Source organism: Hemiselmis andersenii, chromosome 2, assembly GCF_000018645.1.
Source record: "Hemiselmis andersenii chromosome 2, complete sequence; nucleomorph".
Lineage (NCBI taxonomy): Eukaryota > Cryptophyceae > Cryptomonadales > Hemiselmidaceae > Hemiselmis > Hemiselmis andersenii.
This window is the reverse complement of record NC_009978.1, coordinates 146,679-172,578: the sequence shown is the minus strand read 5'-3', so window position 1 is coordinate 172,578 and position 25,900 is coordinate 146,679. Positions and strand designations below refer to the sequence as shown.

The window sequence follows — 25,900 nt, the reverse complement described above, 5'->3', positions numbered from 1 at the left end:
TGAGGTTTCTTATTTTATAAAAATGAAAAATTTTACAGAATGGTTGAAATTCCAAACTGGTCTAACATCTGAAGATATCTTTTTTGTAATAATTAATAAAGAATCAGAACTCTCATTATTTTTTCCTTTTAAAAATAAAATTCTTTTTTATAAAGCAAAAAAAACATTTGCACGGAAAATAAAAGAAAAAAAACTAGATATTTTTTTTCGAAAAAATAATTCAAATTTCACCATTTTTATTTCTTTCGAGAAAAGCTTTTTTGTTTTTGAAGAAATATTTTTCCTTCTTAAAAATACAAGAAATTTAAGAATTTTATTTTTTTTCATAAAAAAAAAAATAAAAAAAAAAATTTTCCCAAATCAAACTGTTTTTTTTTCGTCTCGAATTCAGCTTTTTCTTGAATTTTTTTCAAAAATAAAAACTCAAAAACCTTTCTTTTTAAAAAAAAAAAATTTTAATAAATTGAACATTATAAAAATTATTAAAAGAAAAAAATTGCCATTTATCTTAATTTTAAAATGGGACAATCTTTTTAGATTTTTTTTCTTAAAAAAAAATAAAAATTTTGGAAAATTAATTAAATTCAAAATTTTTAGCAAAATAATTAACCGTCTAAGTTTTGACTTTTATTCTTTAAAAAAATTTGATTTATCTTTATTTTTTTTTTGGAAAAATTTTTTCCAACGAATCCTGGAAGAAAGTGGATTCCTAACCATAAAAATTACAAAAATTTCTCTTAATGAAATTATTTTTATTTTGAATTATATTTAATTTTAAATAAAAAGTCTCTTTTACAATTTTATAGTCTATTATTTTTCAAATAGTTTAAAAATGATTTTAATTATGTATAAAAAAAAAAAAAATTTTTTTTTTTTTAAAAAAAAAAAATGAAAAAAATTACATTGGGTCCATTTTATGTTTACAAAAAAATTAAGTTTGCACTTGGCGTTCGGTTTTTTTTAACTTTAACGAAAGAAATTTCAAATATTAACGGGAACATTTTTTTTATAGAAAAATTCTTAACAGAATTTTATCTATTTTTGAAAATTTCAACACGACAATTGCAAAAAAAAGAAAAAAATTTTAAAATGTCAAAAAACCTAGATTGGATTGGTTTAACAAATGGAAAAAAGTTTGAATTTAAAAAAAAAATTTTCGATGAGAAAAACTCGATTTTCCTTCAAAATAATCCGGTTAAAAACTTCCAGCTTAAAAAAAAAAAATTCACTAAGAAAAAAAATAATTTGCAAACGACTATAAATATCGCTAATTCGGAAATAGATCGGTCGATTGGATCAATAATAAAACTTCGATATTCTGGTATTTCTTTAGAAAAAATTGAAAAAATAAATCAAATGGCCTTTGAAAAGTTAACAGAAACGAATCAATTTTTTCTAGGTCAGAAAAAAACATCCAACCAATTTTTTCTTTCTTTTTTCAAATTTCATAAATTAATTATTTTTCTTTTGTTTTTTTTATTTTTTTGTTAAAAAGTTTCCAACGCAATAAAAATAACATTATATTAAACTGTTTAATTTGTTAGTGTTGATTAAATTCGAATTTTTTAAATCATGGTTTTAGAAAAAAAAACCTCTTTTTTAATTTGGAGACTTTTAAATAAAATTCACCCATTCTTTTTTTTTTTTTTAAAAAATTATAAAGAATCAAAAATTCTTTGGAGTTTAATGAAAATAGGAAATATTACCCAGCGTTTATTAATTTTCTTAGGAATAGGGTTTGATATCATATTCATTTCCAAAAATCTGGCATTTTCTTTCTTTTTAATGAAAATTTTGAATTTTATTGCTTTTAAATATTTTAGAAATTGGTTAAAAATTTTTTTTTTTTTTTTTCCAAATTTATTTTTCAAAAAATCATGGCTATTAACAATGGATTTGTTTTTCCAAAGTGTAAACAGCGAGAGAGAGAAAATTTTTTTGATTTGTGATTTTTCATTTTTCCCCCAAATAAATGCTTTGAAAATTAGAAAAAAAAATTTTCGAAATTCTTTTTTTCTTTTTTCATTGATAAAAAATTTTTCTGGAAAAATTCGCTTTAAAATTGAAAAATTCGAAAAAGTTTTTTTTAAATTTTTCGAAAAGATACCTTTTTTTTTTTGTTCTTTTTTTTTTCAAAATATTTTTTGGTTTTTTTTAAGAATAAAAAAAATTAAAAATAATTTAAAAAACAAAAATAAAATTTTGAAATATTTTAGATTTATAATCCCTTCGAAAATTGGGTTTCAAATTTATCGTAAAATTTCTAAAAAAAACCCTCTTTTTTTTAACCAAAATTTTAAAAAATCGGAAAAAAATTTTAAAAAAAATTGGAATTTTTTAATACATTTTAAACAGAATATTTTTCCATTATTCTTTTGGAATAAAAAAATGTTTAATAAAAAAATGGAAAATTTATTTAAAAATAAAAAAGTTTTAACAGGTTTTTTTTTAAAATATTTTTTTTTAATTTTTATTAATCCCCAAACCATTTTTATTTCGAAAATTTCTTTGCTTTTTTTTTTCAAAAAAAAATTCAAAAAATATAACCTTGAGAAAATTATTTCAAAAAAAAATTCAAAAAAATTTCTGTCTCTGGTTTTTGATGTTATTAAAAAAAAACCAAAAAAAGTTTTTTTTGAAAAATTTTCAAAAGAAGTTTTCATGAATATAAAATTAATTTTTTCAAAAACATGTCCTTTTTCTTTTTTAAACTTAGTAAAAAAATTTAAAAATTTTTTTTTTAAAAAAAATTTTTTTAAAATTAATAAAAAAGCATTTTCCTTTTTTATTGGATCTGTTTTAAAAAATCAAAGAAAAAAAGCAAATTTTATCTTATTCTTTCATCATATTTTATTTGAATTTTTCAAAAAATATTGTTCAAAAAGAAACCTAAAATTTTTTTTTTTTTTTGAAAAATTTGGATTAAATCAAAAAGGTAAATATATTAAAAGAAAAAAAAATTTTAAAGAAGTTTTGAAAATTAATTTTCCCCTCCTTTTTCTCTCCAAAAAATTTCTTGAAATGATTTGGTCAATTTATCTTTTAGAAGATAAAATTTAGTTTTTTAAAATTTCAATAATTAAAGAAAATTAATTTAATTATCGAAAAAAAAAAATATTTTTTTGCTATGGAAATCTTTTTTATTCATACCCTTTTATATGGAAAAAATAACTTTTCTAAAAATAATTGGTTAAATAAGTATAGAAAAACTTATAAACCAAACTCAGGAGACCGTATTGAACTCAATAAAAAGCTATTTAATAGCAAAAAAATTTCCATAAACATGAAAAATTCGAATAGAGATAGGGAAGGTTTACCATTGGAAAATTCTTATTTAAAAAATCAAAACAGGCGGATTCCTATAGTTGCGATTGTAGGAAGAGGAAATGTGGGAAAAAGTACATTGGTCAATCGAATTTCAGGAGCATTCGAAGATGGTTCAATTGTTCATGATTTGGAAGGTGTTACTCGAGATAAAAATTATCGAAAAGCCTTTTGGTGTGAACATCAATTTTTAGTTACTGATACAGGAGGGTTTGCTTTCGAAGAAAATAATTCCAATAAATTTGAAGCGGACGTTAAAGAACAAGCCTTGAAGGCCATTGAAGAAGCAAATGTAATAATTTTTGTAGTTGATGGGAAATGTGAATTGGATATTAACGATATAGAATTGGCAAATTATTTAAAATTTCAAAAAACTCCAGTTTTATTGGCTGTTAATAAATCCGAAAACCTTAAAAAATTTGATTCGGAAGGTTCAAAATTTTGGTCTTTGGGTTTTGGAGAACCTATACCGATTTCGGCTATTCATGGTACTAATACCGATGTATTATTAGATAAAACCATTACTCATCTTCCTAAAATTTCATTTCCTTTTTCGGAAACTTCTATAAAAGTTGCAATTATCGGAAAACCCAATGTAGGAAAATCTTCGATTTTAAATTTCCTAACAAATAAAAAACGCGCCATCGTATCAGATATCCCGGGTACAACCCGAGATTCATGCGATTCCTTCATAAGTGGGGGATCAAATTCTAATATTTATAATCTAATAGATACAGCGGGAATTCGAAAAAAAAAAATGATAGAATATGGACCAGAATTTTTTATGATAAATCGAACTTTTAAAGCAATTCAAAAATGCGATTGTGTTCTTTTTGTTATTGATGCAAGCACTGGAATAACTGAACAAGACCAAAAACTTTCAGAAAGAATCCAAGAACAAGGAAAATCTTGTGTCATTATTTTCAATAAATGGGACAAAATATCATCTAAAGATAAATTAAATTTTCAAAAATTCAAACTTTTGATAAAAAGAATGTTACAACCTATTTCATGGGCAGATGTTCTTTTTACTTCCGCAATCAATGGGAATAGTTGTAATAAAATTTTTGATTATATTGACTCAGCAATCACTCAATATAACAGGCATGTATCTACTTCTATCTACAATGAAATAGTACAAGAAGCAATCAAATGGAAAGCCCCTCCTCTATTTAAAACAGGGAAACAAGGAAAAATTTATTATTGTACTCAAGTTTCAGACCAGCCCCCAGGAATAGCCATTTTTGTAAATGATTCCAATCTTTTCAATGATACTTATAAAAAATACATCGAGGCGCAATTTAGAACTGCTTTAGGATTTAAAGGAACATCCTTAAAAATTTTTTGGACAACAAGAAGGTGAATTTTTAAAATTTTTCGAAGCTAATTAACTATAATTTAGTTTTTTCAATAAAAAGTTTCTTTTATAAAACAAAATTTAATACACCTGAAGATTATTTAATTTTTAATAATAATTTTTTTATTTATTCAAAACTTCCTTTGATTTTTTATTTAAAAAACCCAAAGAATCAAAATGAATTTTCCGAATACATTTTTTTTTTTATTTTAAAAACCAAAAAAAAATTTCTTAGAACAATTCAAAAAATAAAAAAATAAAAAAAAAATAAGTTTGAATTTTTTTATTTGATTCTTATTTAAAAAAAGATCAGTAAAATTATTTTTTTTTTTTGGACGTTTGTTAAGAATTTTGTTTTTACAACTTTTTTTCAATAAAACAGAAACAGCAAGATTATTTTTTGAAAAAGTGATCTTTTTTACCAAAAAATTTTTTATGGTTAAAAAATGTGGACTGAGACTTATAAGTTGAAAACAATCCGAAAACGTTCGAGGGAAATCAATGTAATTTTTTTTAAAAAATTTTAAGAAAAATTTAGTATTTTTTTTTCGAAAATTTTTTTTATTATTTAAAAAATGAGTTTTCAATGAAAAAATTTCAAAATTTTTATTTTCTAAGGGGAAAAAAGAAAGAAAAGAACTAATTTTTTTTGAATGAAAGCTTCTGGTTTTAAATTTACAATTTTTACAAAAATAGAAAGTTGAATTTTTCGAATAAAAAAATTCGGCTATTTTTTGTTTTAAATTCCAAGAATACTCGGAAATTTTGTAAAAATTCACAAAATTTTTATCTTTTCTAAATATTTTTTGGCAAAAAAAACATTTGAAAAAGAAGAAAAAATTTAAATTTTTAAATTTTTCGAAAAAAAAACTTTTTTTTTTTTTTTTTGTAAATAAATCACAATTGTTTTTTTTTTTTACATAGCTTTTTTGAAAAAATTTAAGCCAATAATCATGGAATAGAATGGTTTTTTTTTTGTCTATATTTTTTTCGACAAATTGGGTCATTCTGGTTATTAAATTTTTTGAATTATAAAAAAAAAAATGAAACAAGTTTTTCCTCTTTTTTTTTCTTATTTTTTCTTTTATATTTTCGAAAAAAACTAAATTCCAAATTTTTTTTTTCATATAATAAAAAAGACTAGAAAAATTTTTCGATGGGAGGTAAAGATCCCTTGAAAACCAAAAATTTTTTTTTTTTAGATAAAAAAAAAAATTTCTGATTTTTAGAAAAGGTTTTTTCTCCTTTTCTTTCATTTTTTTTTTTTTTTTTTTTGGAAAATTAAAAATAAATAAAAATAATTGATGAGGTTTCCTATTTCTTAATTTGTGAAAGTTTTTTTTAACGAACAGTTAAAATAAAAATTTTTGAGATTCTGGAAAAATTCGAGGACAAATAATTTTTATTTTAGATTTTTATAATATAAAAATGAAATTAAAATAAATTTAATCTTAAATTTAAAACATTTCTAAAAATTTAAAAGGTAACTTTATAAATAATTAAAAAAAATAATTTATTTTTTTAAAAATTTCCTTCAAACAAAATTTTATTTCCTGCTGCAAAAAGACCATCGATTGAAAAGATAAAAAGTGCAGAAAAAACTAAACTAATTAAAACTATTACAAATTGTTTGAGTACACGGTCAAAAGTAGGCCATTCAATCATTTTTATTTCATCTTTAACTTCTTGAAAAAAATCTAAGATATTCGGTTTATTTTCAGAAAAGTTTTCTTCCTCTTTTTGCATTTTAATTTTAAAAATTTTTTTGGTTTTTGTTGAAAAAAGAACAAAATTCGGGTTATTTATTTCTTTTACGTTTGAGATTTTTTTTTGAAATTTTTTTACTTTTGAATAATTAGCATTAGTAACAAAAGCAATCATAATAAATATGAAGTTATAATTACCGGTTCCAAATTTAAAATATATGCTTAATAGGGATCTAAAAAATAAAATACAAAAAAGCCTTGATGATCATTCCAAAGGTAGCTTAGTTTGTGCAACAAAAATGAAAATTGTTTTCCCAAAGTATCAAGAAAAAAAAATTAAAGAGTCTTGGAAAATAATAAAAAAAATATTAAATTCATTTTCAATCTATTCTCATTTGGATTTATCATTTGGGTTTATTTTGGTTTCAACCACAAAATTTACAAACGATCCTTTTTCGATAATTAAAGGACGTGATTTTTTAAAATTAATTTCAAGAGGTGTTCCCGTTGAACAAGCGGCAAAAATTTTTGAAGATGAAATAATTTGCGAAATTTTAAAAATTTCCCATTTTTCAAAAAACAAAAATATTTTTTTAAAAAGAAGGCGACGGCTAATAGGAAACAATGGATCGACTGTAAGAGCCATTGAAATGATTACAAAGACTTTTATTTTAGTTCAAGGAAACACAGTATCAATTATGGGAAATCATTCCGGTCTTAAACAGGTTAGAAAAATTGTACAAGATTGTATGAATAATATTCATCCAATTTTTCACATTAAAAATTTAATAATCAAACAGGAATTATCTAAAGATAAATTTTTAAAAAAAGAGAACTGGGACCAATATCTCCCTTTATTGAAAAAAAAAAACTTCAATCAAATAGGCTTAAGAGATGCCTCTGAAAAAAAAAAAAAAAAAGAAAAAAATGTTTTCAAAAACATAAATCGTCTGGAAAATTTAGCAGAAGCTCGTTTAGAATTTCGCGATTCTTCCCAAAATCAAAAAAAGAAATTATTAATTACAAATAAAAAAAATATAAATTTATTTTTATCTAAGACTATAAATTAAATGACCACGTGGCCTAACGGATAAGGCGTCAGACTTCGAATCTGAAGATTGCGGGTTCGAATCCCGTCTTGGTTTCCCAAATTTAAGTTTGTTTTGGGTTTTTATGGAAATTTTTTTTTATCCAATAAACCAATTTTTAGTCATTAAATTCGGGTTTTTTTAAAAATTTGTCTTTTTGAAAGTTCAAAAAGCTTTCGCATTTTTTATGTATTTAACTATTTTATTTTGAATAAATTAGATAATCAAATATTTAGTACATATTAAAAATGATTTTTTTCGGGATTAATTTTTGACTTATTTTCGGTTTCTAGTTTTTTTTTTTTTAAAATATTTAAAGTTTGTTTTTTTAATTTTCTATAGAGCTGAGTCCACATTACTCTAACAGCTTTTATTTTTTCAATATAATATTTTTTGCATTTTGAATTTAAAAAAAATAGATTTTTTCCATCATTTTTTATATATTTCGATCCGTGTCCTGGCCATATTTTATTTCCTGAAAATCCACAGGTGTCGGCAATTATAACCATATTTAAAAAAAAAATATATTTATTTATTTATAAAAAAAAAAAAAATTAAGAGAAATTTTAAATTAACTAATGGAATTCAATCCGAAGCTCTCTGAAACTAAATTTATATTAATTTTTCTAAAATCGAATATGTTTTTTAGTCTATAGTTCATATAAGAATTTAAAAAACTTTTCATAGCTAATTTGGATAGTTTTTTTAGATAGAAATTTTTTTCAATGAATCTTGAAATTCTTTGTTTTAGAAGGGAAAATTTTTTTTTTTTAAAAATGAATTCTTTTACATTAATATTGTTTTTTTTTAAAAATTTTAAAAATGCTATTTCCGAAGGATAAAGAAATAGCAAAGCCCAGCCTTTCCCGTGAATCCCCCTTCCTGTTCGCCCGATTCTGTGTATATATTCTTTTGGTTCTAAAGGAGGGTTGAATTGTAATATCCAATCTACAGCGGGGATATCTAACCCTCTAGCTGCAATATCGGTACAAAACAATATTGATTCTTTTGTTTTACAAAATTTAAAAAAAGTAGAAGTCCTTTTGAATTGTTTTTTTGCTCCATGAAGTTCCAATACATTTAATCCTATAACCCTAAATAATGCGGAAAAAAATTTAACTTCGTTACATGAATTAAAAAAAGTTATAATTTTTTTTCTCCTGTTTTTTTTTATTAGTGTAAGAAGAAAAACAAGCTTGTCTTCAGGTTTGCAAATGACAAATCCTTGGTCGATGTTTTCAATTATTTTTTCTCTTGTATTTTCTTTGATTTCTAATAAAACTGGAGTTTTTTGAAAAGAAATTCTAGATAAGCTTTGAATATTTCTTGTTTGAGTGGCACTGAAAAGAACTGTTTGTCTTTTTTTGGGAAGCAATTTAACAATAGCGACTATTTCTTCTTCGAAACCGATTTCTAAGCATCTATCTGCTTCATCAATGATTAAAAATTGGAGATTTTGAAATTTTAAATTTTTTGTGGTTTTAAGGTGGTCAAGCAATCTTCCCGGTGTTGCGACAAGAATTGTCGTTTCTTTTTCAAGTTTTTCGATTTCTGTTTTTTTATTCGCCCCTCCCATAACAACACCATGGGAAAAGGAATGATATTTCAATAAATCTTTTAAAACATAATAATTTTGAAGAGAAAGTTCTCTAGTTGGTGTAATTATTAAAGCAGATATTCCATTTTTTAAATTCCATTGGATAGTATAAAAAAATTCTATTATTGGAATTAAAAACGCTATAGTTTTTCCTGAACCAGTTCGCGCTGACCCGAGAATATCAAACCCACAAATTTGATAAGGAATACAAACACTTTGAACTTTTGTCAGATGAGTATAAAATAATTCCAAAAGTCTGATTGTTGTTTTTTTTGATAAAATAAATTTTTCAAAAGTATTTTTAGAAAGCACATTATTTTTTTTTAATTTTTGTAGCCAGATTATTTTTTTTTTCAATTTTACTATTGTTAGGTTTCGAAAAGTTTTGATTTGAATAAGATTTACCATTTAAAGATTTTAATTTTAGTTACTATAAACTTTATTAAAAAAATTTTGATTTTCTTTTTTTTTGTTTAAAAAAGATTCCAACTGCCGCGCCCGCTGTTCAATTTTTTTTTTGTTTTTAAGACCAATGGATCCTCCATACTTATTCTCGCCTAAGGCATCAATTCTAGCGGAAAGGGAAGCTTTTGCAGATGTAATTCTGCTTATTTTTCCTTTAAGAGAATTCGAAGATTGAATAATCAAAGAAGCATGGTAAATTAGACCGTATTTTGGGGTAAAATTTTTATTTTTTAAAGCTTTGAACAAAGCTTTTTCAGCACCTAATATCTGAACAGTAGATGCAGGATACTTAGAAAGATTTATCAAAGAACCACAATGAGCAATTAAACGAGCCCCTATTTTTTCTCCTACGATCGCACTTAAATTTGGGGCTAAAGAATACATTCGATTTTTAATATATTTTTCTAACAAAACTCTGAATTCAAAAAAGGCAATTATCTGGCCGCTCAAAGATAATATACAAGCTAAATCATCAGGGAAAATATCAAGACCAAATGATGTTTGGGAAGCCTCTTTGATTTGAGTGGAAAGATTGGGAGAAAAAAATTCCGATAAATCAATAAAAGGCACTCTATTTTTTGTTTCGATTAAAGAGACTGTTTTTGCAAATAAAATATTATCAGAAATAAAACTTGATAATTCTGGAAAATGCCATCCATACCATTCTCTTAAACGCATCGAATAACTATTTATGCTTTTTTCTATTTCATCAAATAATCGAATAGCATGTATAATCATTCCGTCTATTTTAGATCCTATTATTTTAATTTTTTCACCAAAAACTGAATGTGTTAAACTCAAAATTTTTGATTTGTCTTTATTTGGGTTTCCATAATTAAATAATTTTGAAAAATTTTTTCGTAAAATTCTAAAAATAGCATTTTTTTTTTTTATTTTAAAAATATTTTCTCCAAGTTTTTTTTTTAAAGAATTTTTTAACCTATTATCATTGACTACCAAAACACAATTAGAAATTAAATTATTTTTTATAAATTTAATTAAGTTTTTGGGAACTTTTCCTTTTATCAATTTTTGGGTTGATTTCATCGCTTCCCAACGAGTTTGAAATTGATATATCGAATGAAATTCAAGACTAAAATTTTTTTCTTTTTTTTCTTTTAAAAAATTTCTTTTAATGAGAGAATAACCGGTTGGATTTTCAAATAATAAAAACATAAAAAAAAAAAGAAAACACCCGAAACAAGAAAAACTTACAAAAACCAAAAAAATTTGTCTTGACGACCTTTTAAATTTTTTTTTATGATTAATAAAAAACTCAATTTTAAATTTTATTTTTAGAGATTTTTTTTTTAAATTGCAGTTAAAAGGCTTTTAAAATTCTGTGACTAGCTTTTTTTCCTAGCATAAATTTAAATTTTGAATAATCCGAAAAAGATTGTTTTTTTTGCACTGTTTTTTTTTTTTTGCACCATAAACTTTTTTCCCATTTTTCTATAATATCTTGGGTTTTTAGTGCAAGGTGAACACTTTTTGAATTAAGACTTCGTCCGATTTTTAATTTAATTTGTGTTGGTTTGATTCTTTTTAAGTTTATAACTTGTCTTCCCGGAGGACCATCAATCATGCACCTGTTTTTATCTAAAATATCTACAATCAATCCTATTTTTCCATTGCTTGGTCCAAAAGTAATAAACACAATTCTTCCTATTTCAATAAAGTTTCGAGGGCCTTTTTTTTTTTCCAATGAAACCATTTTTAATTATTATTTTTATAAGATTAGCTGTCTTTTTTTTTTTGTTTTTTTTTTTGTAAAATAAAAAAAATCCTCTCTATTTCCCTTCGATTCTGATTTTTTCGAATTCTTATTTTAGTTAAAAGATTTTTTAAAATTATTTTGAATAATTTAAAATTTTTTATTTCAATTAATAAACAAAAAAACAAAAAAAATTTTTGAAGATAATTTTTTGTTCTAGATTTCATATAAAAGATTTTTATTTCTAAGGATTAAAAAAAAAATTTTTTTTAGAAACCTCAAAATTTAATCATGATGAATTTAACAGTTATCCCAGTCTGAACTTCTGTGGATAGTATTTTCCTGAAAATTTTTTTCTTAAAATTTAAATGGGCTGGTTTTTTTTATTAATTTTTTTAGGATTATGCCAGTTGTTAACCGTTTTGTGAGAAACAAAAATCCATGTTTTTGGATGAAAATAAAAAGCAGTTAAGTGAAAATCATTTTTCCCTTTGATAATTATTAATTTTCTGTGTCGACCCGAAATTTTGACCAAATTGATTAAATCTTTTTTCATATTATCATAACTATCTAAAAAATTTTCGATTTTAATTCCATTTTTGGCATTTTTTATTAAATTAAGGGTATCAGATTTATTTTTTAAATAATTAAATTTTACTTTTAGAAATTTTCTTTTTTTTTTTTCAAATTTAATTTTTGAAAAAAAATTAATTTTTTTTTTTAATCGATCATCATTTTCAATATCAATTCCGCTTTTATTTCGAAGATCTTCTTGATTTATCGTTTGATTTGAAAAATTATAAATTAGGAAATCTTCCAATTCTGTCATTTGTAAAAAAAAAAACTTTAATTTAAAAACGATTTTATATTAGCTTTTTATGAAAATCCTCTGGTTATTTCTTTCGCAAAACCCTTGATTTTTTTGAAAAAAAATCTTTTTAAGAGTTAAGGTTTTTTATTTTTTAATTAATTTTTTACTTCGGTAAGATTTTCTTTTGTTTTCCAATTTGTTTTTTTTGGAACCCAATTCCAAATTAGAAATCCAAGAAGGAACACTCCCCATTTCTTCCAAAAATTTTCCTTCGATTTTGGGTTTTTGCATAGCTAAAAAAAAAAACCCAGAATTTTTTATCTTGCATAAATGATTAATTTGGAATTTGGAATCGAAACACTTGGTTGTTTTTCCGGTTTTTTTTTCCCAAATTTGTATTTGATTAGAATTTGCTATTAAAATTTTTTTCCCACTTTGATCCACGCGAATTGATATAACGGGCAAAGAATTTTCCATTTCTTTCGCAATTAAAGGGAAATTAGAACGAATATCGAATAAAATTACTTCTCCGTTTTCGAATCCAATAAAACAATCAAATTCGTTTTTTTCATCAAAACGGATACAATTTATTTTTTTTTTGGTGCCGATTTTTTTTAAAAATTTAAACCCTTCGATTTTAAAAATGCTTTTTTGTATAATTCTTGGGTCCCAAAAATTGACGATCCCCCCTGAATTTCCAAAAGCTAAAATGTTCCCAAAAAAAGAATTTTTTCCGCAAGTGTTTCTGTAACTTGAATCATTTCTTAATGAGTTCAAAAATCTTCCTTCTTTTAAATCTAATCTGAATATTTCATCTTTTGAAGATGGGATGTAAACGGTATTGTTTTTCGAATTAAACAACAAATCTACGCCTTGGGTCAAAATTTTTGTTTTATAATGAAAACCTCCCTTAGTATGAAATTCTAAATGTCTATCGTTTCGTAAAAATAAAAGTTTCTGCCAATCTTCCGAAATAATTTGAAAATTTTGAATACTCGAATCCAAATGCCGTTCAAATTTTAAAGATAAATTTTCAAGATCAAAACATCGAACTTGGGGGGGATATTCTCCGTATGAAATTAAAAAAGAACCATTAAAAGTTTCTTTAATTTTTTGACAAAAAGAAGGAAAGCTAAAATCCAAATCCGTTTTTGAATATAGTTTTTTTAAATTTTTTTTTGCAAAGATTGTTTTTTCTTGATTATTTTTCATAAGTTTTAAATTTTTAAAAAAATTTTTATTTTTTTTTAAGCTCAAGAGGGTTCTTAAACGTTTTTTAATAAATTTACACAAAGATGTCGAGAAAAAAGATGAACATTTTGAGTTGAAAGGACAGCTTTTTTGGCTTCTTCGATTTTTTCAAATTCTATGAAAGCAAACCCCTTGTGTTGTTTAGGTGTTTTTTTTGGTAATCTAACAGAAAGAATTTTTCCAAAATTTTCATAAATTTTTTTCAATTCCTTTAATTGTATTTCAAATGGGATATTTCTAATTAAAATTTTTCCATGCAGTTTTGAATTTTCCATAAATAATTTATTTTTTTTTTTTGGATTCGATCTTAAAAAATTTTTCGTAGAAAATTTCGGATTCTCATTAAGATTTTGGGAAAAAAATGATTTATTTGCGAGTTTTCCATTCGGATTTAAAAAAGATTTCTTTTTTTTTTTGAATAAAATAAAATTTTCATGGTTCGGATCATTTTTTTTTTTTTTGTTTTTAATAATCGGTTTTTTTCTGGAAATAAGCGAATTCAAAGGTGCCCATTCAATTATTATATGTTTTTGTTTTTGGAAATAACTGAATGCTTCGTTTGCGCTTTTTTTTTTTTGATATTCAACTAGAACAAATTTTATTACTGGAAGAAGGATAAACTGGGTAATCTTGCCAAATTTTTTTAATAATTTTTGGAAATTAAAATTTTCCCCGGAAAAAAAATTTTTTAGGATTAAAGTTCTTCGAGATTTTTTATGAATAAATTCAGGATTGAATGCGTTCAAATTAATTCCAAAATATTTAAGAAAAAGACTTATTTCATTTTGAATTCTAGCCTCAGATAAAGAAAGTTTTGTCAAATCCAAATGGAATTTTTCGTAATTGATTGATATTTTTTTTGATTTTCCGTATTTTAAAGAAAGAATTTTTATTATTTTATCTTGGGGTATGAATAAGGTATACCAAGACCGTTGTTCAATTGAATTTCTTTTTTCAACTTCTTCCTTGAATTTTTTGAATTTCAAAAAAAAAACTTCTCTTTCTTCTTTTTTTGAAAAAAAATTTTTTTTTTGGAATGGGAGTATGTGAATGATTCTTCCTCGGTAAATTTTTCCATCAAGAAAAGAAGCTGCTTTTATAGCACATTCAGGAAGACCAAATTCTACAAAAACTTGAAATGAATTGTTTTCGTTTAGAATCTTTCTTTTCTTAAAAATATCAGTAATAAACCCAAAAGGTAAAAAAAGTTTTCGAATTTCTAATTCAGGAATTTGATGTGGAAGATTTTTTATCAAAAGAATCCCTGTTTCGATAGAATTTTTAAAAAAAATTTTCTTTTCGTTAAAAATTTTTAAATTTTCTTTTTTTTTAGGATGTAAATTGATTTTTTTCGGATATGCCTGTTCAATTATAATTTTTTGGTTTTTTAAAAAAAAAAATCCACCATTGGTTAACACTTTAATTGAAGATTTTTTATCATAAAAACCAATAAATCCACACATTTTTCCTTTTCCAGAAACATTCTTTATTAATTTAATATCGGTAATTTTTCCAAAACAGGAAAATTTCGTATTCAGTATTTCTTTCGTCGTCCAGCTGGGTAAATTTTGTAAAAAAATTCTAGACATTGATCTATGAAAATAATAAAACAGGTGAGAAGTTTTTTTTTAAAAAAATATAAAGTACCGTATAAAATGAAAAAAATTTCTGGAGTTTTTTTGGATTTCCCAACTTTTTTTTCAGAAAAATCTCAAACTAGTGTTAATTTTTTTTTTCGAAAAAAATCCAGTTTAATTCGAAACTTTCCTTTAAAAAATTTCATAGAATGCTTTCTTAGAATAGGTAAATTTTCCTTCAAACCTATGTTAGGAGAGATACAAAATATTTCTGATTTTGTAATTGAGATAGTCTCTCAAAAAAATAGCAATATTTTTTTCCGTTCCTCTTTTTTTTTAAAAATACAAAAAACTATAAAGTTTAGAAGATATTTAGATTTTGAATATTCATCTAGCATTAATAAATACAATTTGAATTCAAAGCAAAAAAAAACTCCAAAAGAAAGACTACGAAAAAATGACAGTTTTTTTCCAATTGATATAATTCCACCTTTTTTTTTAAAAAATTCCCAGAAGAAAATTAAATTTTCATTTAATATCTATTCTTATTTTAAAAAAATAGGATCTTCTTTTTATTTTAGAAAATATCATGAAAAAACAACTGTTCATGTTCTTTCCATGGACAAAAGATCTTATGTATTTAAAAAAACTCCAGCTCATTCTTTTATAGATTTTCAAGTGGATTTAAGCCCAAATTTTCCCTTAAAAAAAAAAAAAAAAAATTTATTCTTTATTCCTCTTTTTGGAATTGGATTTATTTCTAAAATTTTTAAGAAAAGACCAATTTGGACCCGAAAAACAATGGAAAATTTTTTACCTTCTTCTCTTAAAAAATATTTAATAAAAATTTTACCAGTTATTTGCTATCGTTTTTCAGGAGTAAATCCCTTTAAAAAGAGTTGGATAAGAATGGGATTTGATCCCCGAAAAATAAAAAAGTCAATTATATATCAAACTTTATTAATGAAAACAAATAAAAATAGCATAGGAAAAATTCTCTCTCTTGGAATTAAAAAAGAAAAAAGGAAATTTAAAAAAAAATTAGGGAGAGGGGAAATCAATTTTTCTAAGATTAGATTTGATAAATTTTCTAAAATTTCCAAAATTAGTTCTTTTCAAATTAGTGATTTCTTTTCTGAAAAATTAAAAAAATTCTTTGAAAACATACCAAAAAAAAAAATTTTCATTAATTACCTTATAGGATGGCTTTCTTTAACTGAATTTAAAAAAATGAATTCTTTAATTTAGTTTAAAGGTTTTTTTAGAATTGGTTTAAAAAATTTTTTTATTAAGATTAATTTAACTAAAAAAAAATCAGGGTTGGAAGTTAATTTTAGTTTTTATGAAAATTTTTTTTTGTATCGGTAATGAGGTTTTTAGTTTCTCGAACTCATGACCTTCAGCATGTTAGGCTGACGCTTGAATATTATCTAACCAACTGAGCTATACCGATATTGATGGAAAAGACTGAAATATTTAATTATTACAAACTTTTTGAAATTAAGTTAAAAAACAATATCAAAATCAAAGGAATTTTGAAAAAAATAGATAGATTTTATAATTTAGAAATAAAATTTAAAAATCATTTATTTCCAAAAAAAAAAACTTTTAAAAAACTTTTTTTTTCAAAAAGTTTTTCAATTATTTTAAGGTTTTAGGGGGGACAATCTGAAATTATTCCGAAGATTCAAAAATTTTTTTTAAGAATTGTTGAGCTCGTATTTAAAATATTTAAATTTTTTAACTTAATTTTCAAGGTTTTTTTATTTTTTTTACAAACATAGAATTTTTTAATCGGCTTTTGAGCGAAATTTTTTTCTATTTTTAATTCTCTGATTTTTTCCTCCCGAAAAAAATTATTTTCTTCTGAAGTTGCTTTTCCAAGTTTGAACAAAATTTTTTTGACCAAAAAAAGATTTGTAGGAATTTTTCTTCTTGTTAGATCCATTTTTGGTTTTTGTCCTGAATGCAAATTTATAGAGGAATTATTTTCGGCGCTAATGGTTTTAAAAAATTTTTTTTTTTTAATTAAAAAATAATGTTTTTCTGATATAGTTTTATTTCTTAAAAAAAAACTTTGATTTCGGATTTCTAAAATACCTATTTCGTCGTGAAATGAAGATTTTGTGATTAATCCTCTTTTTTGAGAAAAAGAATTTAAAAATCCAATAAAAGCCTTCTTTTTTCGGTCAATTGATTTTTCCCAACCGAGATCAGTTTTTGCGAGTATAAAAATTCTTTCTTTTTTTTTCAAAAGTTTTCTTAATTCGATAAAAATTTTTACCTGACTTTGAATTTTTGGAAAAAATTCCGAATTTAAATCAATCAAATATAAAATTCGATAATTTAGATTCATCAAAGCAACAACAAATTGCATTTCTATGGATGTTAGTGAATTTAAATTCCAGTTAGTTATTCCTGGAGTATCGATTATTTGCCAAGTCCAAAATTTATTGATCAAATGTCCTAACATTAAAAATTTTGTCTTTTTTTTCGGATTTTTTTTTAAATCATTTACTCGGGTTAGTTTATTCATCAAACAACTTTTCCCAGTGTTTGAACTACCTCCAACTAAAAGAATTTTTCGATGAGGATCGATTTTGGGAATTTTTTTAATTTGACAACGTATTTTCTCTAAAAAAATCAAAGGAGTATTTAGTTTTTTGATCTCCTTGCACATTTTCCCAAAGCCGATTTTTTTTAATTGTTTACAGTTATATAAAGAGTTTCCATATTTTAAAAATTTAAGATGGGTTTGTGATAATTTAGAAATTTTAATTTTCGCTTTATTTAATTGATTCAATGCGATTTTATAATTGTTTCGATTAAATAGGATATTCAGTAAATCACAAAAAAAAGGGTGGAGTTGATCAATCAAAGGAAAATTTTTTAAAATTTTTTCTATAAAAAATTTAAAATTTTGTTCAAAAAATTTAATTTTTCTCATATAAAATTGACGTATTTTTTGAAGAGAAAATTTCCTATGAACAATTGTAGGAGTTTTTCTCTGCGTCTTTGAAAGAATTAAATCAATTACTGCTTTTGAATCAGGAATCGAAAACATTTTTTACTAAAAACAATGGTGATTAAAAGCAAAAAAATTAATAGAAAAAAAAAAATTTATTTATTATTTTGTTTTTTTAAAAAAAGAAAAATTGAGAAAAAAGTGCGGATAGCGATTCAGAATAATCATTAATTTGATCAATGGTTTCTATTTTCTTTTTGGAATTAATGGAGCCTAGTCCATAAAGAATGCCTTGATATTTTTCTTCAATTTTTCCTTTGAAAAAAGTATCCCGCAATTTAAAAAAAACTTTTAAAGTTAACAGAGAATCGCTTCCGGCTTGATGAACTGGACCAATTCTTGAAACTTTAAATTTTTCAGCAAGTTTATTTAAACCTCCATATAAATCATTCGAATAAATTCCTAAATATTTCATATCATAAGAACAAGGAAAAAAAAGCTTTAGCAAATTGAAAAATTCATTTTTATTTTGTGGCAAAAAATTATTAGTTAGGATTTTGATCAAATATCCAAAATCATAACCTGAATGGAAAGAAATCCATTTAATTTTTTTATTTAAAACCAATCCAGAATTAATTAAAAAAAGGGCAAATTTATCCATTTCAATCCCTTTTTTTTTATGATTGTAAAAGTTTACTCCAGAATTAACTAAAAGATCCATTGAATCTTGGGCAAATAAATCTTTTTCGGTATTGAAATAAAAATTGAATTGCCAACATCCATTTGACTTTGGAAGTAACCCTTCTTCATTTGAAAAGGTAAACCCAATTTGAATTACATTTAATAAATCAACATTAGATTTTAAAATTTTATAGGGCTCATCAATATTGGAAGTTTTAAATTTAAAAGGATGAACAACAATTCCTGGAAATTCAGTATCCATGGAGACATAATTATATGTTTTTATTATATTGTTTATCATTAAAATGCAATCGTTGAGATTTGTTTTCCATACGTCAATTATTTTCATTTTAAAGTTAGAAAAAACAAAAAAAAAATAAAAATTTAATTAAACATTTTCAAATTTTATTAAAATATTGCTATTTTTTTCAAAAATTCCGGAATTTCTTCAAAAAGCAAACTCGGGACTTTTTTTTTTTATTTAAGCAACCTATTAGATTAAGAAAAAAGACTGATTTTTTCCTAAAAATATCATAAATTGTTCTTTTTTTTTTTTTTTTATTAATTCCTCAAAAAAAAAAAAAAAAAATTTTTTTTGGTAGGCAAAAAAAAATAAATTAGTTTTCCTTTTTACATTTTTTTTTTAATGCAAATTTTTTTATTTTTTTGTGTACCTAACCTAAGGGGAAAGAAAAATATTTCCCTAATACCAGGGGGGGGGAATTTTCGAAAGCTAAATTATCACTCAAAAAATATAAAAATGAATTTTAACTCAGAATTTGAAGAAATATATAAAAAAACAATGGGGAAAAAAGCCGATTCTTATAAATTTGATCCAAATTTTCCAGGGACAGCTCCTCCTGGTTTGATTGAAGAAAATATTCCATTGCGAGAAGTTCTTAAATTAAAAATTGACAACCAAAATGTCCAAGAATCTTCCAGGGATCAACAATGTGGAGTCATAAGGGGAGCAGACGAGAGTATTTTGGATTGGCTAGAATCTAAAGGAAAAATTAAACCGCGATTAAAAGAAGACACCAAAGAAGATTTAAATGAAAAAAACCAAACATTATTGGAAGACGAGTTTGATTTTGAAGATGTCGATGATTCGCTTGAAAATCTTTTTGGGCAACCTAAAACTAACCTTTCTGATTTTATTTAAAAAAAAAAATTAAGTAATAGACTTAAGACTAAAAAATGTTTTTTTTTTATAAATATAATTTTTTACTTTTAATTTGAGGGGTCTTAAATTTCAAAAAAATGAAAAATGAGAAATCCAATTATTTTTAAATTAAATGAAAAAGGGACAAAGTTAATTTTATCATTCGAAAAAAATTTTTCTTTGGTTTATGAAACAAAATTTTTTCGTTTGGAAAATATTATAAAAACCAAAAAGAAATTTTCGTCAATTTTTCTCCATTCTGTTTCTTTTTCAAAAAACCTTTTACTTTTGGTTGACCTGAAAGGAGGTTTTTTTTTTTATAATTTTCAAATAAAAAAAATTGTGTTTTCCCTCCAAAATCCTGAATTTTCTTCCATTCCTAGGTTTTTTTTTTTTAACCATAAATTTTTTTTAATCCAAAAAAACCAAATTTTTCCAATAATAATTAATCTTGAATTTTTAAATCAAAATTTTTTCAATAATTTCTCAGGATTTAATTCATTTTTTAAAACAAAAAATAAAAAAGGTTGTTTTCATTTAAAAAGTTCATCCAAAAATTTTTTTTTAAAAAATCAAATCAAGAAAAAAACGTACTGTAATAAGTTTTTTTTTGATTTATTTAATTTATTTATTTGGGAAGAATTATCTCCGAATTTCTTTATTTGCTGGGATTTATCTTCAAAAAGAAAATTGTATGAAAGTATACTTTTTAATATAGAAAAATTTTCTTTTTTTTGGGTTAAAAAAAAAACCAAACAAAATTTATATAAAAAAACTTGGCTTAAAAAAATAAATTTTAAAAAAAAAAATAAATTTTCGGGAATCAGTAATTTTAATCTTGAAGATAAACTTTTCTCAGATTTTTTAAATTTTATTAAAAGATTTATTTCCCTTACAGTTTCTTCCAATTCTCAAAAAAGTTTTTTTAGCTGGTCTCCTTTTTTTTTTTCTATTTTAAAAACTTGCCAAAATTGTTGTGGTGTCGAATTTTGGGAAAAAAATCACCAAGAAAATTGGGAAGGAGTTTCTCCCTCATACCAAGAAGTTGATTTCTCATCACATACCAAAGCAAAAAAAAAATTTTTCTTTTTGAAATTTTTTCAAAAACAAAAAAGAATTTTTCTAAATAAAGAAAGGTTAATTATAGTTAATTTTTAATTTTTACGGCTTTCGTTTAAATTTGGAAATTAATTAAAAAATTAAAAATTTCTTATTAAATTTGTTTTAAAAAAAAAAATTTTTTTTTCTTATATAGAAAAACAATACTCTTTGGAAAAAAAAAAAAGCTTTAATCATTTCGAATTAGAGAAAAATGTATAAACTAAAATAAAATAAAAAAAATTTTTCTTTTAAAAATATTTATTTCAATTTTTTTTGGTAAATAATGAATGAAAGCTTTAAAGATTATTTTTTTAAACCCAAAAAAAAAAGGTTTGAAATTTAACAACCTCATTTTTTGTTTCATTTTTAAACTTGAACAGAATATTTTTTTTAGAAAATGGGAAAAACCGGTGGAAAAAATCAAAAAAACAAAAAAAGAATCAGTAGAGATCTTGAAAAAGAAAAAGGTGAACTTATTTTTAAAGAAATCGGGCAAGAATATGCTCAGATATTAAGAATGTTAGGAAATGGACGTTGCGAAACTTATTGTTTTGATGGAATAAAAAGACTTTGTCATATTAGAGGAAAAATGAGAAAAAAAATCTGGATTAATATAGGAGATATTGTTTTGATAGGAATAAGAGATTTTCAAGATCAAAAAGGAGATATAATACTTAAATATTCCTCAGGTGAGGCGAGAAGTTTGAAAGCATATGGAGAACTTCCTTCAAGTATTCAGATCAATCACAATGAAAATCCCGAACAAGATAAGATCAAAAATTCCTTCTTCGACGAAGGTTTTGATTTTGAGTATCAGGAAAATTTAATTTCAGAATGAATAAATTACTAAAAAAAATAGGTTAGTACTTAATTTACTTTATGAGCTTATTTCTCCTTCTTTTTGTTTTCAAAAATTTACTCATCTTTTACATACCAAAAAAATTGGACCATTGGAACAACGAATGCAATAACTAACAATATTACAATGATAGCTATATATTTTGATCGTTGTTCTTCTGTTTTTTTGGCAGATTTAAAATTACTTGAATTATTATTATTTCGATTAACATTAGGAGGACCGGGATCCCCTTTGTTAGAAAGAATTGATACTAAACGATTGTTAACATCAATTGCCGCAGATCCATATTGCTCTTCTCGTGCATTGAAAGGATAAGTTTCTTCCCCTATTGATTTAGCAGAAGTTTCATTTAAAGTTTTTACTTCAGTTCCAAAATAAATCCCGGCTTTAGCTATTTTATTGGCTAAAACTACTACCACATCTTTTTCCCCTAGATTCCATTTTTGAAATAAATCTTTAGCGTATTCTTGTGGGGTTTTTTCATAAGGCAATGATCGTATTGAGACAAAATAAACTTCCCCACCACTTATTTCTTTAAGTTTTGAGAGGGATTTTTCAATATAATTAATTGAAGAATTAGTCAAGCTTCCTGATTCATCTATTACTTTTGACGATGGTTTGGTATCTAAACTTGCATAAGCAAAAAGGGGATTTCCCAAAATACTAAAACTCAAAAAAACAGAAAGAAATTCTTTTGTTTTTTTGTTTGAAGACAAAAAAGTTTGGGTGTTTTTCATGAAAAATTTATTAATTGAGTTTGAATTTGTGTCATTTTTTAGCTTCGATTCTATAGAAAAGTTTTTTTTAAACCCATTAAAACGGCAAAGGTTTAAAGAAATAAAGGCCATGGTTTTTTAAATTACAAATAACTTCTACAATTTTTCCCAAATGTTGCCACTAAACATTTGGTTTTTGTTATTCTGAAAAATTCCATAAAATTATGCACGAATCTTCGCTACAAGAAGCAACCAAATTTTCATTTTTTGGATGCCACGCTAAATTGTTTAAGTTTCCACAATGACTTCGGATAACAGAATTTTCGAAACTTAAAATTTCAAAATATCGTATTCCAATATAAAAAATTTTAAAAATTTTATCCCAAACCCAAATACTGCAAATTTTTAAAATATGCAAACTATCATCTTTCCCAGATAGGCTGAAAAAAAAATTGGATTTTGAAATATCAAACTTGAAAATTGAATGGTTTCCTATAGAAAAAAAAAAAAATGCTGAATTTTTTTTAGAAAAATAAAAACTTTTATTAAAAAAATTTTTCCAAAAAGGAAAGATAAATAATTCTCCTTTTGTTGAGCTAAAAATAATTTTTTCCCCACTTTCATCTGTGGTTATGGTGAAAATAGAAAAAAAAGAAAATCTCAGAGAAGAAATAATCCAAATTTCTTCCAGATTTTTTTGGAAAAGTCTCACATTTCCTTCATAAGTGGAAGTTAAGATTATACCAAATTGCGGGTGCCATATTGATTGTTTAATATCGCTTTCATGGTTTTCTAGAACAAAAAAAGAATTAAAAAAATTTTTAGAATCTTTTTCCCAGTTCCAAACCATCTTATTTCTTGAGCAAGCAATTAAATTCGAGCCATCTGGGGAGAATGAACAGTTTTTTATTTCAGAAGTAGGCCCGTTTAAAACTTCTAATTTTGTCAAGAAAATTTTCCGAATATTCTTTGGAAAAAAAATTTTGCAGATTTTTGTATCGCCAGTAAAAGTACTAATTCCAATTTGGTATACATTTTTTGAAATACTTAAAGTTCGGTGGGTTGTTTTATTCGGCCCTTTCATTTGAAAAGTGATACAATTCCAATTTGAATAAATTTTTTTTTCAATAAGGCTCCTTATTTTTGAATCAAAGGAAATCTCACTAGAAGTCAAACCCCATATGAAAACACATCCATCTGCTCCACAAGAAATCAAAAAAGTACCTAAAGTATTCCATTTTAGACTCCAAATTGAAGCTCTATTTGTTTTAAAAATTTTTATTTTATTTAAAAAAAACATTTTAAAAAGGAAAACCCTTGTGTTGAATTCCGACTTATAAGATAAAAAAATATAAAAATTTTTATATAAAATATTCCAGGTTTTCTCCAAATGATGAAATATTTTAAAAAAATTTTAGAATGCTGGAATCCGAAGAATCGCAGCTGTAATCGTCAAGCTAAAAATTTCTCAATCCTCCTCCTATTTTAAAATTCTTAACCAAAAACTACAATTCTGTTTGGAAAAAAAAACCTGCATTTGAGAATTTTTGGGATTTTCTTCCTAAACTTGTAAATAGGTTTTTCTTCTTTAATTCGGTCTTTTTTCCTTTTTATAATAATGGATCATTTTTATAATATTTATTTCCCCTTATTTTTTTCGAATTTTTAAGGAAATAAAAAAAAATTTATAGTTTCTTCGAAACTTTCTATCTTTGAAAATTTTAAAACCATTTCTTTGTCTGTAACAATTAAAATACCTTTTTTTTGTTCATTCGAAATCCATTTTTAAAAATAGGACACTAATTTCTATTAATTTTAAGCTTTAGATTATCTTATCCATTAACTAATCAAATTTTTTTTTCTTGTTTTAATATAGTCCCCTTTTTTCTGATTTTATTGAATTCAGAAAAAATTTTACACTAAACCCTTAGATTAAACTGTTGTTCTTTATTTTTTTCTGTTGTTTGATTTATATTTATTTTATTATTGCTAAAAATACAAAAAAAAATAATTTTTTAAATAAAATTTACAAAATTTTGAACATTTCTCTGAAATCTAATTCCATACTTCGGATTTCAAAAAGACTTTCGTACAGCAATTTTTTTTTGTTTTTTGTTTTATTATGTTCTTCTATAAGAATTTTATTTTTTTTTATTAAACTCGAGATTATTTTTCGAAAAATTATCCATTTTTTATTAAAAAACAAATTTTTTTTTTGACTTTTTTTTCCTGCTTTATTAATATTAATTTTTCTTTTTTGCCACAAAATTTTAATTTCTTCATTTATATCGACCAAGCGGGTTTTTGATATGATAGGAATACCGTATTGAGAAAAATTTTTACGATTTTTTATTTTTGGTTTCGAAAAAAATTTTTCTGAAATAATTTTTTTTTTAAAAAAACAAAAAACTTTTTCTTTTAAAATTCTTTTTTGAAAATTTTCGAAAAATGGTTTCTTTTTTAAAAATGAGAAAATTTCAATGGTTTTAATCTTTTCAAGATTCGAAATTTTTTTTTGGTTCCAGTTTTTAATAAATCTGAATTTTTTGGAATGAAAAACTTTTTTTATTTTTTCGAAAACTTTTTTTATTTTCAACTCTTTTTTTTTTTGGAAAAGCAAATTATTAATTAGCGTTTTCATTATAATTTTAAAATCTAATAAAGAAATTTTAAAATAATCGAAATTAAATTTTTTAAAAATTGTTGTCTTTTCTCCAATGAGATTTTTTATTTTTATTTTAGACAATTCTTTTATTTTTAAAACAAAGAATTTAAAATTTTTTTCTAAATTTAAATAAAATTTTCTAAGTAAAAAAAAAAATAATTAGTTTGAAATTTTTTAAAGGAAGAGATATTCTTAGAATTTTTTTTTAAAATTCCTTTTTTATCCCAATAAAGGTTTTTGAAAAGGTTTTTTTGAAAATTAAAAAAAACTAATTTTGAAAACTTATATAAAAAAAAATAGTTTTTATTTTTTTTAAGGAATTTTAATAAATTTTCCTTGTTTTTTTCATAATTCTTTATAGAAAAGTGAACTAAATTACAAACTTTTAAAATTTCTTGAAAGATTAGTTCGAAAATTATTTTTTCAAAAATTCTAAAAAACTTTCTTATCAGAATTATATTATAATTTATTCTGGAAAAATTTTCTGATAAGATTTTTAATTTTAAAAGATATTTTTTTAGAAATAAAGTTTTCCTTTTTTTATTAACTTCCAAAATTTGAGAAAATAGATTTAGGTTTAAGGTAATTTTATTTGGGGAAATCCTTTTTTGCTTTGGTTTAAAGAGTTCAAAAAGGCTTTCTAATTTTTTTATTAAAACCAAAAACTTAAGTAAAGTTTTTTTTTTCTTAAAATCTACAAAAATTTTTCCTTTTTTTTTAAAATTTTGTAATTTATCTAAGTTTTTGAAAATTTCTAAATTTTTCATTCGTAATTTAAAAATTTTCTTAAATATCTTTCTATGAAGTTCCCCACCAAAAAATAACATTTTTAAAAATAAGCATCTTCAATATTTTAATTTT

At 23.3% G+C, this 25,900-nt stretch overlaps 26 protein-coding genes and 2 non-coding genes across 28 annotated transcripts; 10 read left to right on the top strand and 18 right to left on the bottom strand.

Annotated features, from left to right (window-relative positions):
- Positions 1-22: 22 nt before the first annotated feature.
- HAN_2g354 (hypothetical protein) lies at positions 23-772 on the top strand (the record flags this gene model as incomplete). Its single annotated transcript, XM_001712443.1, has 1 exon — positions 23-772. The coding sequence occupies one exon, from the start codon at positions 23-25 to the stop codon at positions 770-772; it is 750 nt and encodes a 249-aa protein (XP_001712495.1).
- A 116-nt stretch (positions 773-888) lies between these two features.
- On the top strand, positions 889-1,491 carry HAN_2g353 (hypothetical protein; the record flags this gene model as incomplete). The annotated part of the gene is made up of 1 exon (XM_001712442.1): positions 889-1,491. The coding sequence occupies one exon, from the start codon at positions 889-891 to the stop codon at positions 1,489-1,491; it is 603 nt and encodes a 200-aa protein (XP_001712494.1).
- Positions 1,492-1,572: 81 nt separating this feature from the next.
- HAN_2g352 (hypothetical protein) lies at positions 1,573-3,060 on the top strand (the record flags this gene model as incomplete). The annotated part of the gene is made up of 1 exon (XM_001712441.1): positions 1,573-3,060. One exon carries the CDS (start codon positions 1,573-1,575, stop codon positions 3,058-3,060), a length of 1,488 nt encoding a protein of 495 aa, XP_001712493.1.
- Positions 3,061-3,127: 67 nt separating this feature from the next.
- HAN_2g351 (engA) lies at positions 3,128-4,687 on the top strand (the record flags this gene model as incomplete). The annotated part of the gene is made up of 1 exon (XM_001712440.1): positions 3,128-4,687. One exon carries the CDS (start codon positions 3,128-3,130, stop codon positions 4,685-4,687), a length of 1,560 nt encoding a protein of 519 aa, XP_001712492.1.
- Positions 4,688-4,890: 203 nt separating this feature from the next.
- HAN_2g350 (hypothetical protein) lies at positions 4,891-5,937 on the bottom strand (the record flags this gene model as incomplete). Its single annotated transcript, XM_001712439.1, has 1 exon — positions 4,891-5,937. One exon carries the CDS (start codon positions 5,935-5,937, stop codon positions 4,891-4,893), a length of 1,047 nt encoding a protein of 348 aa, XP_001712491.1.
- A 265-nt stretch (positions 5,938-6,202) lies between these two features.
- On the bottom strand, positions 6,203-6,562 carry HAN_2g349 (secE; the record flags this gene model as incomplete). Its single annotated transcript, XM_001712438.1, has 1 exon — positions 6,203-6,562. One exon carries the CDS (start codon positions 6,560-6,562, stop codon positions 6,203-6,205), a length of 360 nt encoding a protein of 119 aa, XP_001712490.1.
- A 43-nt stretch (positions 6,563-6,605) lies between these two features.
- On the top strand, positions 6,606-7,457 carry HAN_2g348 (rip1; the record flags this gene model as incomplete). The annotated part of the gene is made up of 1 exon (XM_001712437.1): positions 6,606-7,457. One exon carries the CDS (start codon positions 6,606-6,608, stop codon positions 7,455-7,457), a length of 852 nt encoding a protein of 283 aa, XP_001712489.1.
- A 2-nt stretch (positions 7,458-7,459) lies between these two features.
- On the bottom strand, positions 7,460-7,532 carry HAN_2g347. The gene has a single exon. It is a non-coding gene; the product is annotated as a tRNA-Arg (tRNA).
- A 185-nt stretch (positions 7,533-7,717) lies between these two features.
- HAN_2g346 (Yrpl24) lies at positions 7,718-7,984 on the bottom strand (the record flags this gene model as incomplete). The annotated part of the gene is made up of 1 exon (XM_001712436.1): positions 7,718-7,984. The coding sequence occupies one exon, from the start codon at positions 7,982-7,984 to the stop codon at positions 7,718-7,720; it is 267 nt and encodes an 88-aa protein (XP_001712488.1).
- Positions 7,985-8,046: 62 nt separating this feature from the next.
- On the bottom strand, positions 8,047-9,480 carry HAN_2g345 (has1; the record flags this gene model as incomplete). The annotated part of the gene is made up of 1 exon (XM_001712435.1): positions 8,047-9,480. The coding sequence occupies one exon, from the start codon at positions 9,478-9,480 to the stop codon at positions 8,047-8,049; it is 1,434 nt and encodes a 477-aa protein (XP_001712487.1).
- Positions 9,481-9,495: 15 nt separating this feature from the next.
- Positions 9,496-10,713, bottom strand: HAN_2g344 (nop5; the record flags this gene model as incomplete). Its single annotated transcript, XM_001712434.1, has 1 exon — positions 9,496-10,713. One exon carries the CDS (start codon positions 10,711-10,713, stop codon positions 9,496-9,498), a length of 1,218 nt encoding a protein of 405 aa, XP_001712486.1.
- A 145-nt stretch (positions 10,714-10,858) lies between these two features.
- HAN_2g343 (rpl14) lies at positions 10,859-11,251 on the bottom strand (the record flags this gene model as incomplete). The annotated part of the gene is made up of 1 exon (XM_001712433.1): positions 10,859-11,251. The coding sequence occupies one exon, from the start codon at positions 11,249-11,251 to the stop codon at positions 10,859-10,861; it is 393 nt and encodes a 130-aa protein (XP_001712485.1).
- A 23-nt stretch (positions 11,252-11,274) lies between these two features.
- HAN_2g342 (hypothetical protein) lies at positions 11,275-11,478 on the bottom strand (the record flags this gene model as incomplete). The annotated part of the gene is made up of 1 exon (XM_001712432.1): positions 11,275-11,478. One exon carries the CDS (start codon positions 11,476-11,478, stop codon positions 11,275-11,277), a length of 204 nt encoding a protein of 67 aa, XP_001712484.1.
- A 137-nt stretch (positions 11,479-11,615) lies between these two features.
- On the bottom strand, positions 11,616-12,080 carry HAN_2g341 (hypothetical protein; the record flags this gene model as incomplete). Its single annotated transcript, XM_001712431.1, has 1 exon — positions 11,616-12,080. One exon carries the CDS (start codon positions 12,078-12,080, stop codon positions 11,616-11,618), a length of 465 nt encoding a protein of 154 aa, XP_001712483.1.
- A 126-nt stretch (positions 12,081-12,206) lies between these two features.
- On the bottom strand, positions 12,207-13,274 carry HAN_2g340 (nol10; the record flags this gene model as incomplete). The annotated part of the gene is made up of 1 exon (XM_001712430.1): positions 12,207-13,274. One exon carries the CDS (start codon positions 13,272-13,274, stop codon positions 12,207-12,209), a length of 1,068 nt encoding a protein of 355 aa, XP_001712482.1.
- Positions 13,275-13,327: 53 nt separating this feature from the next.
- Positions 13,328-14,902, bottom strand: HAN_2g339 (pab2; the record flags this gene model as incomplete). The annotated part of the gene is made up of 1 exon (XM_001712429.1): positions 13,328-14,902. One exon carries the CDS (start codon positions 14,900-14,902, stop codon positions 13,328-13,330), a length of 1,575 nt encoding a protein of 524 aa, XP_001712481.1.
- A 6-nt stretch (positions 14,903-14,908) lies between these two features.
- HAN_2g338 (trf) lies at positions 14,909-16,138 on the top strand (the record flags this gene model as incomplete). The annotated part of the gene is made up of 1 exon (XM_001712428.1): positions 14,909-16,138. One exon carries the CDS (start codon positions 14,909-14,911, stop codon positions 16,136-16,138), a length of 1,230 nt encoding a protein of 409 aa, XP_001712480.1.
- Positions 16,139-16,258: 120 nt separating this feature from the next.
- Positions 16,259-16,333, bottom strand: HAN_2g337. The gene has a single exon. It is a non-coding gene; the product is annotated as a tRNA-Val (tRNA).
- A 14-nt stretch (positions 16,334-16,347) lies between these two features.
- On the top strand, positions 16,348-16,548 carry HAN_2g336 (hypothetical protein; the record flags this gene model as incomplete). The annotated part of the gene is made up of 1 exon (XM_001712427.1): positions 16,348-16,548. The coding sequence occupies one exon, from the start codon at positions 16,348-16,350 to the stop codon at positions 16,546-16,548; it is 201 nt and encodes a 66-aa protein (XP_001712479.1).
- Positions 16,549-16,577: 29 nt separating this feature from the next.
- On the bottom strand, positions 16,578-17,954 carry HAN_2g335 (nog1; the record flags this gene model as incomplete). The annotated part of the gene is made up of 1 exon (XM_001712426.1): positions 16,578-17,954. One exon carries the CDS (start codon positions 17,952-17,954, stop codon positions 16,578-16,580), a length of 1,377 nt encoding a protein of 458 aa, XP_001712478.1.
- Positions 17,955-18,030: 76 nt separating this feature from the next.
- On the bottom strand, positions 18,031-18,885 carry HAN_2g334 (pop2; the record flags this gene model as incomplete). The annotated part of the gene is made up of 1 exon (XM_001712425.1): positions 18,031-18,885. The coding sequence occupies one exon, from the start codon at positions 18,883-18,885 to the stop codon at positions 18,031-18,033; it is 855 nt and encodes a 284-aa protein (XP_001712477.1).
- Positions 18,886-19,182: 297 nt separating this feature from the next.
- HAN_2g333 (hypothetical protein) lies at positions 19,183-19,698 on the top strand (the record flags this gene model as incomplete). The annotated part of the gene is made up of 1 exon (XM_001712424.1): positions 19,183-19,698. One exon carries the CDS (start codon positions 19,183-19,185, stop codon positions 19,696-19,698), a length of 516 nt encoding a protein of 171 aa, XP_001712476.1.
- Positions 19,699-19,803: 105 nt separating this feature from the next.
- On the top strand, positions 19,804-20,856 carry HAN_2g332 (hypothetical protein; the record flags this gene model as incomplete). The annotated part of the gene is made up of 1 exon (XM_001712423.1): positions 19,804-20,856. One exon carries the CDS (start codon positions 19,804-19,806, stop codon positions 20,854-20,856), a length of 1,053 nt encoding a protein of 350 aa, XP_001712475.1.
- A 340-nt stretch (positions 20,857-21,196) lies between these two features.
- On the top strand, positions 21,197-21,637 carry HAN_2g331 (eif1A; the record flags this gene model as incomplete). The annotated part of the gene is made up of 1 exon (XM_001712422.1): positions 21,197-21,637. The coding sequence occupies one exon, from the start codon at positions 21,197-21,199 to the stop codon at positions 21,635-21,637; it is 441 nt and encodes a 146-aa protein (XP_001712474.1).
- Positions 21,638-21,714: 77 nt separating this feature from the next.
- Positions 21,715-22,506, bottom strand: HAN_2g330 (hypothetical protein; the record flags this gene model as incomplete). Its single annotated transcript, XM_001712421.1, has 1 exon — positions 21,715-22,506. One exon carries the CDS (start codon positions 22,504-22,506, stop codon positions 21,715-21,717), a length of 792 nt encoding a protein of 263 aa, XP_001712473.1.
- Positions 22,507-22,573: 67 nt separating this feature from the next.
- On the bottom strand, positions 22,574-23,674 carry HAN_2g329 (hypothetical protein; the record flags this gene model as incomplete). The annotated part of the gene is made up of 1 exon (XM_001712420.1): positions 22,574-23,674. One exon carries the CDS (start codon positions 23,672-23,674, stop codon positions 22,574-22,576), a length of 1,101 nt encoding a protein of 366 aa, XP_001712472.1.
- Positions 23,675-24,400: 726 nt separating this feature from the next.
- On the bottom strand, positions 24,401-25,015 carry HAN_2g328 (hypothetical protein; the record flags this gene model as incomplete). Its single annotated transcript, XM_001712419.1, has 1 exon — positions 24,401-25,015. The coding sequence occupies one exon, from the start codon at positions 25,013-25,015 to the stop codon at positions 24,401-24,403; it is 615 nt and encodes a 204-aa protein (XP_001712471.1).
- A 149-nt stretch (positions 25,016-25,164) lies between these two features.
- On the bottom strand, positions 25,165-25,866 carry HAN_2g327 (hypothetical protein; the record flags this gene model as incomplete). Its single annotated transcript, XM_001712418.1, has 1 exon — positions 25,165-25,866. One exon carries the CDS (start codon positions 25,864-25,866, stop codon positions 25,165-25,167), a length of 702 nt encoding a protein of 233 aa, XP_001712470.1.
- Between the last annotated feature and the right edge of the window lie 34 nt (positions 25,867-25,900).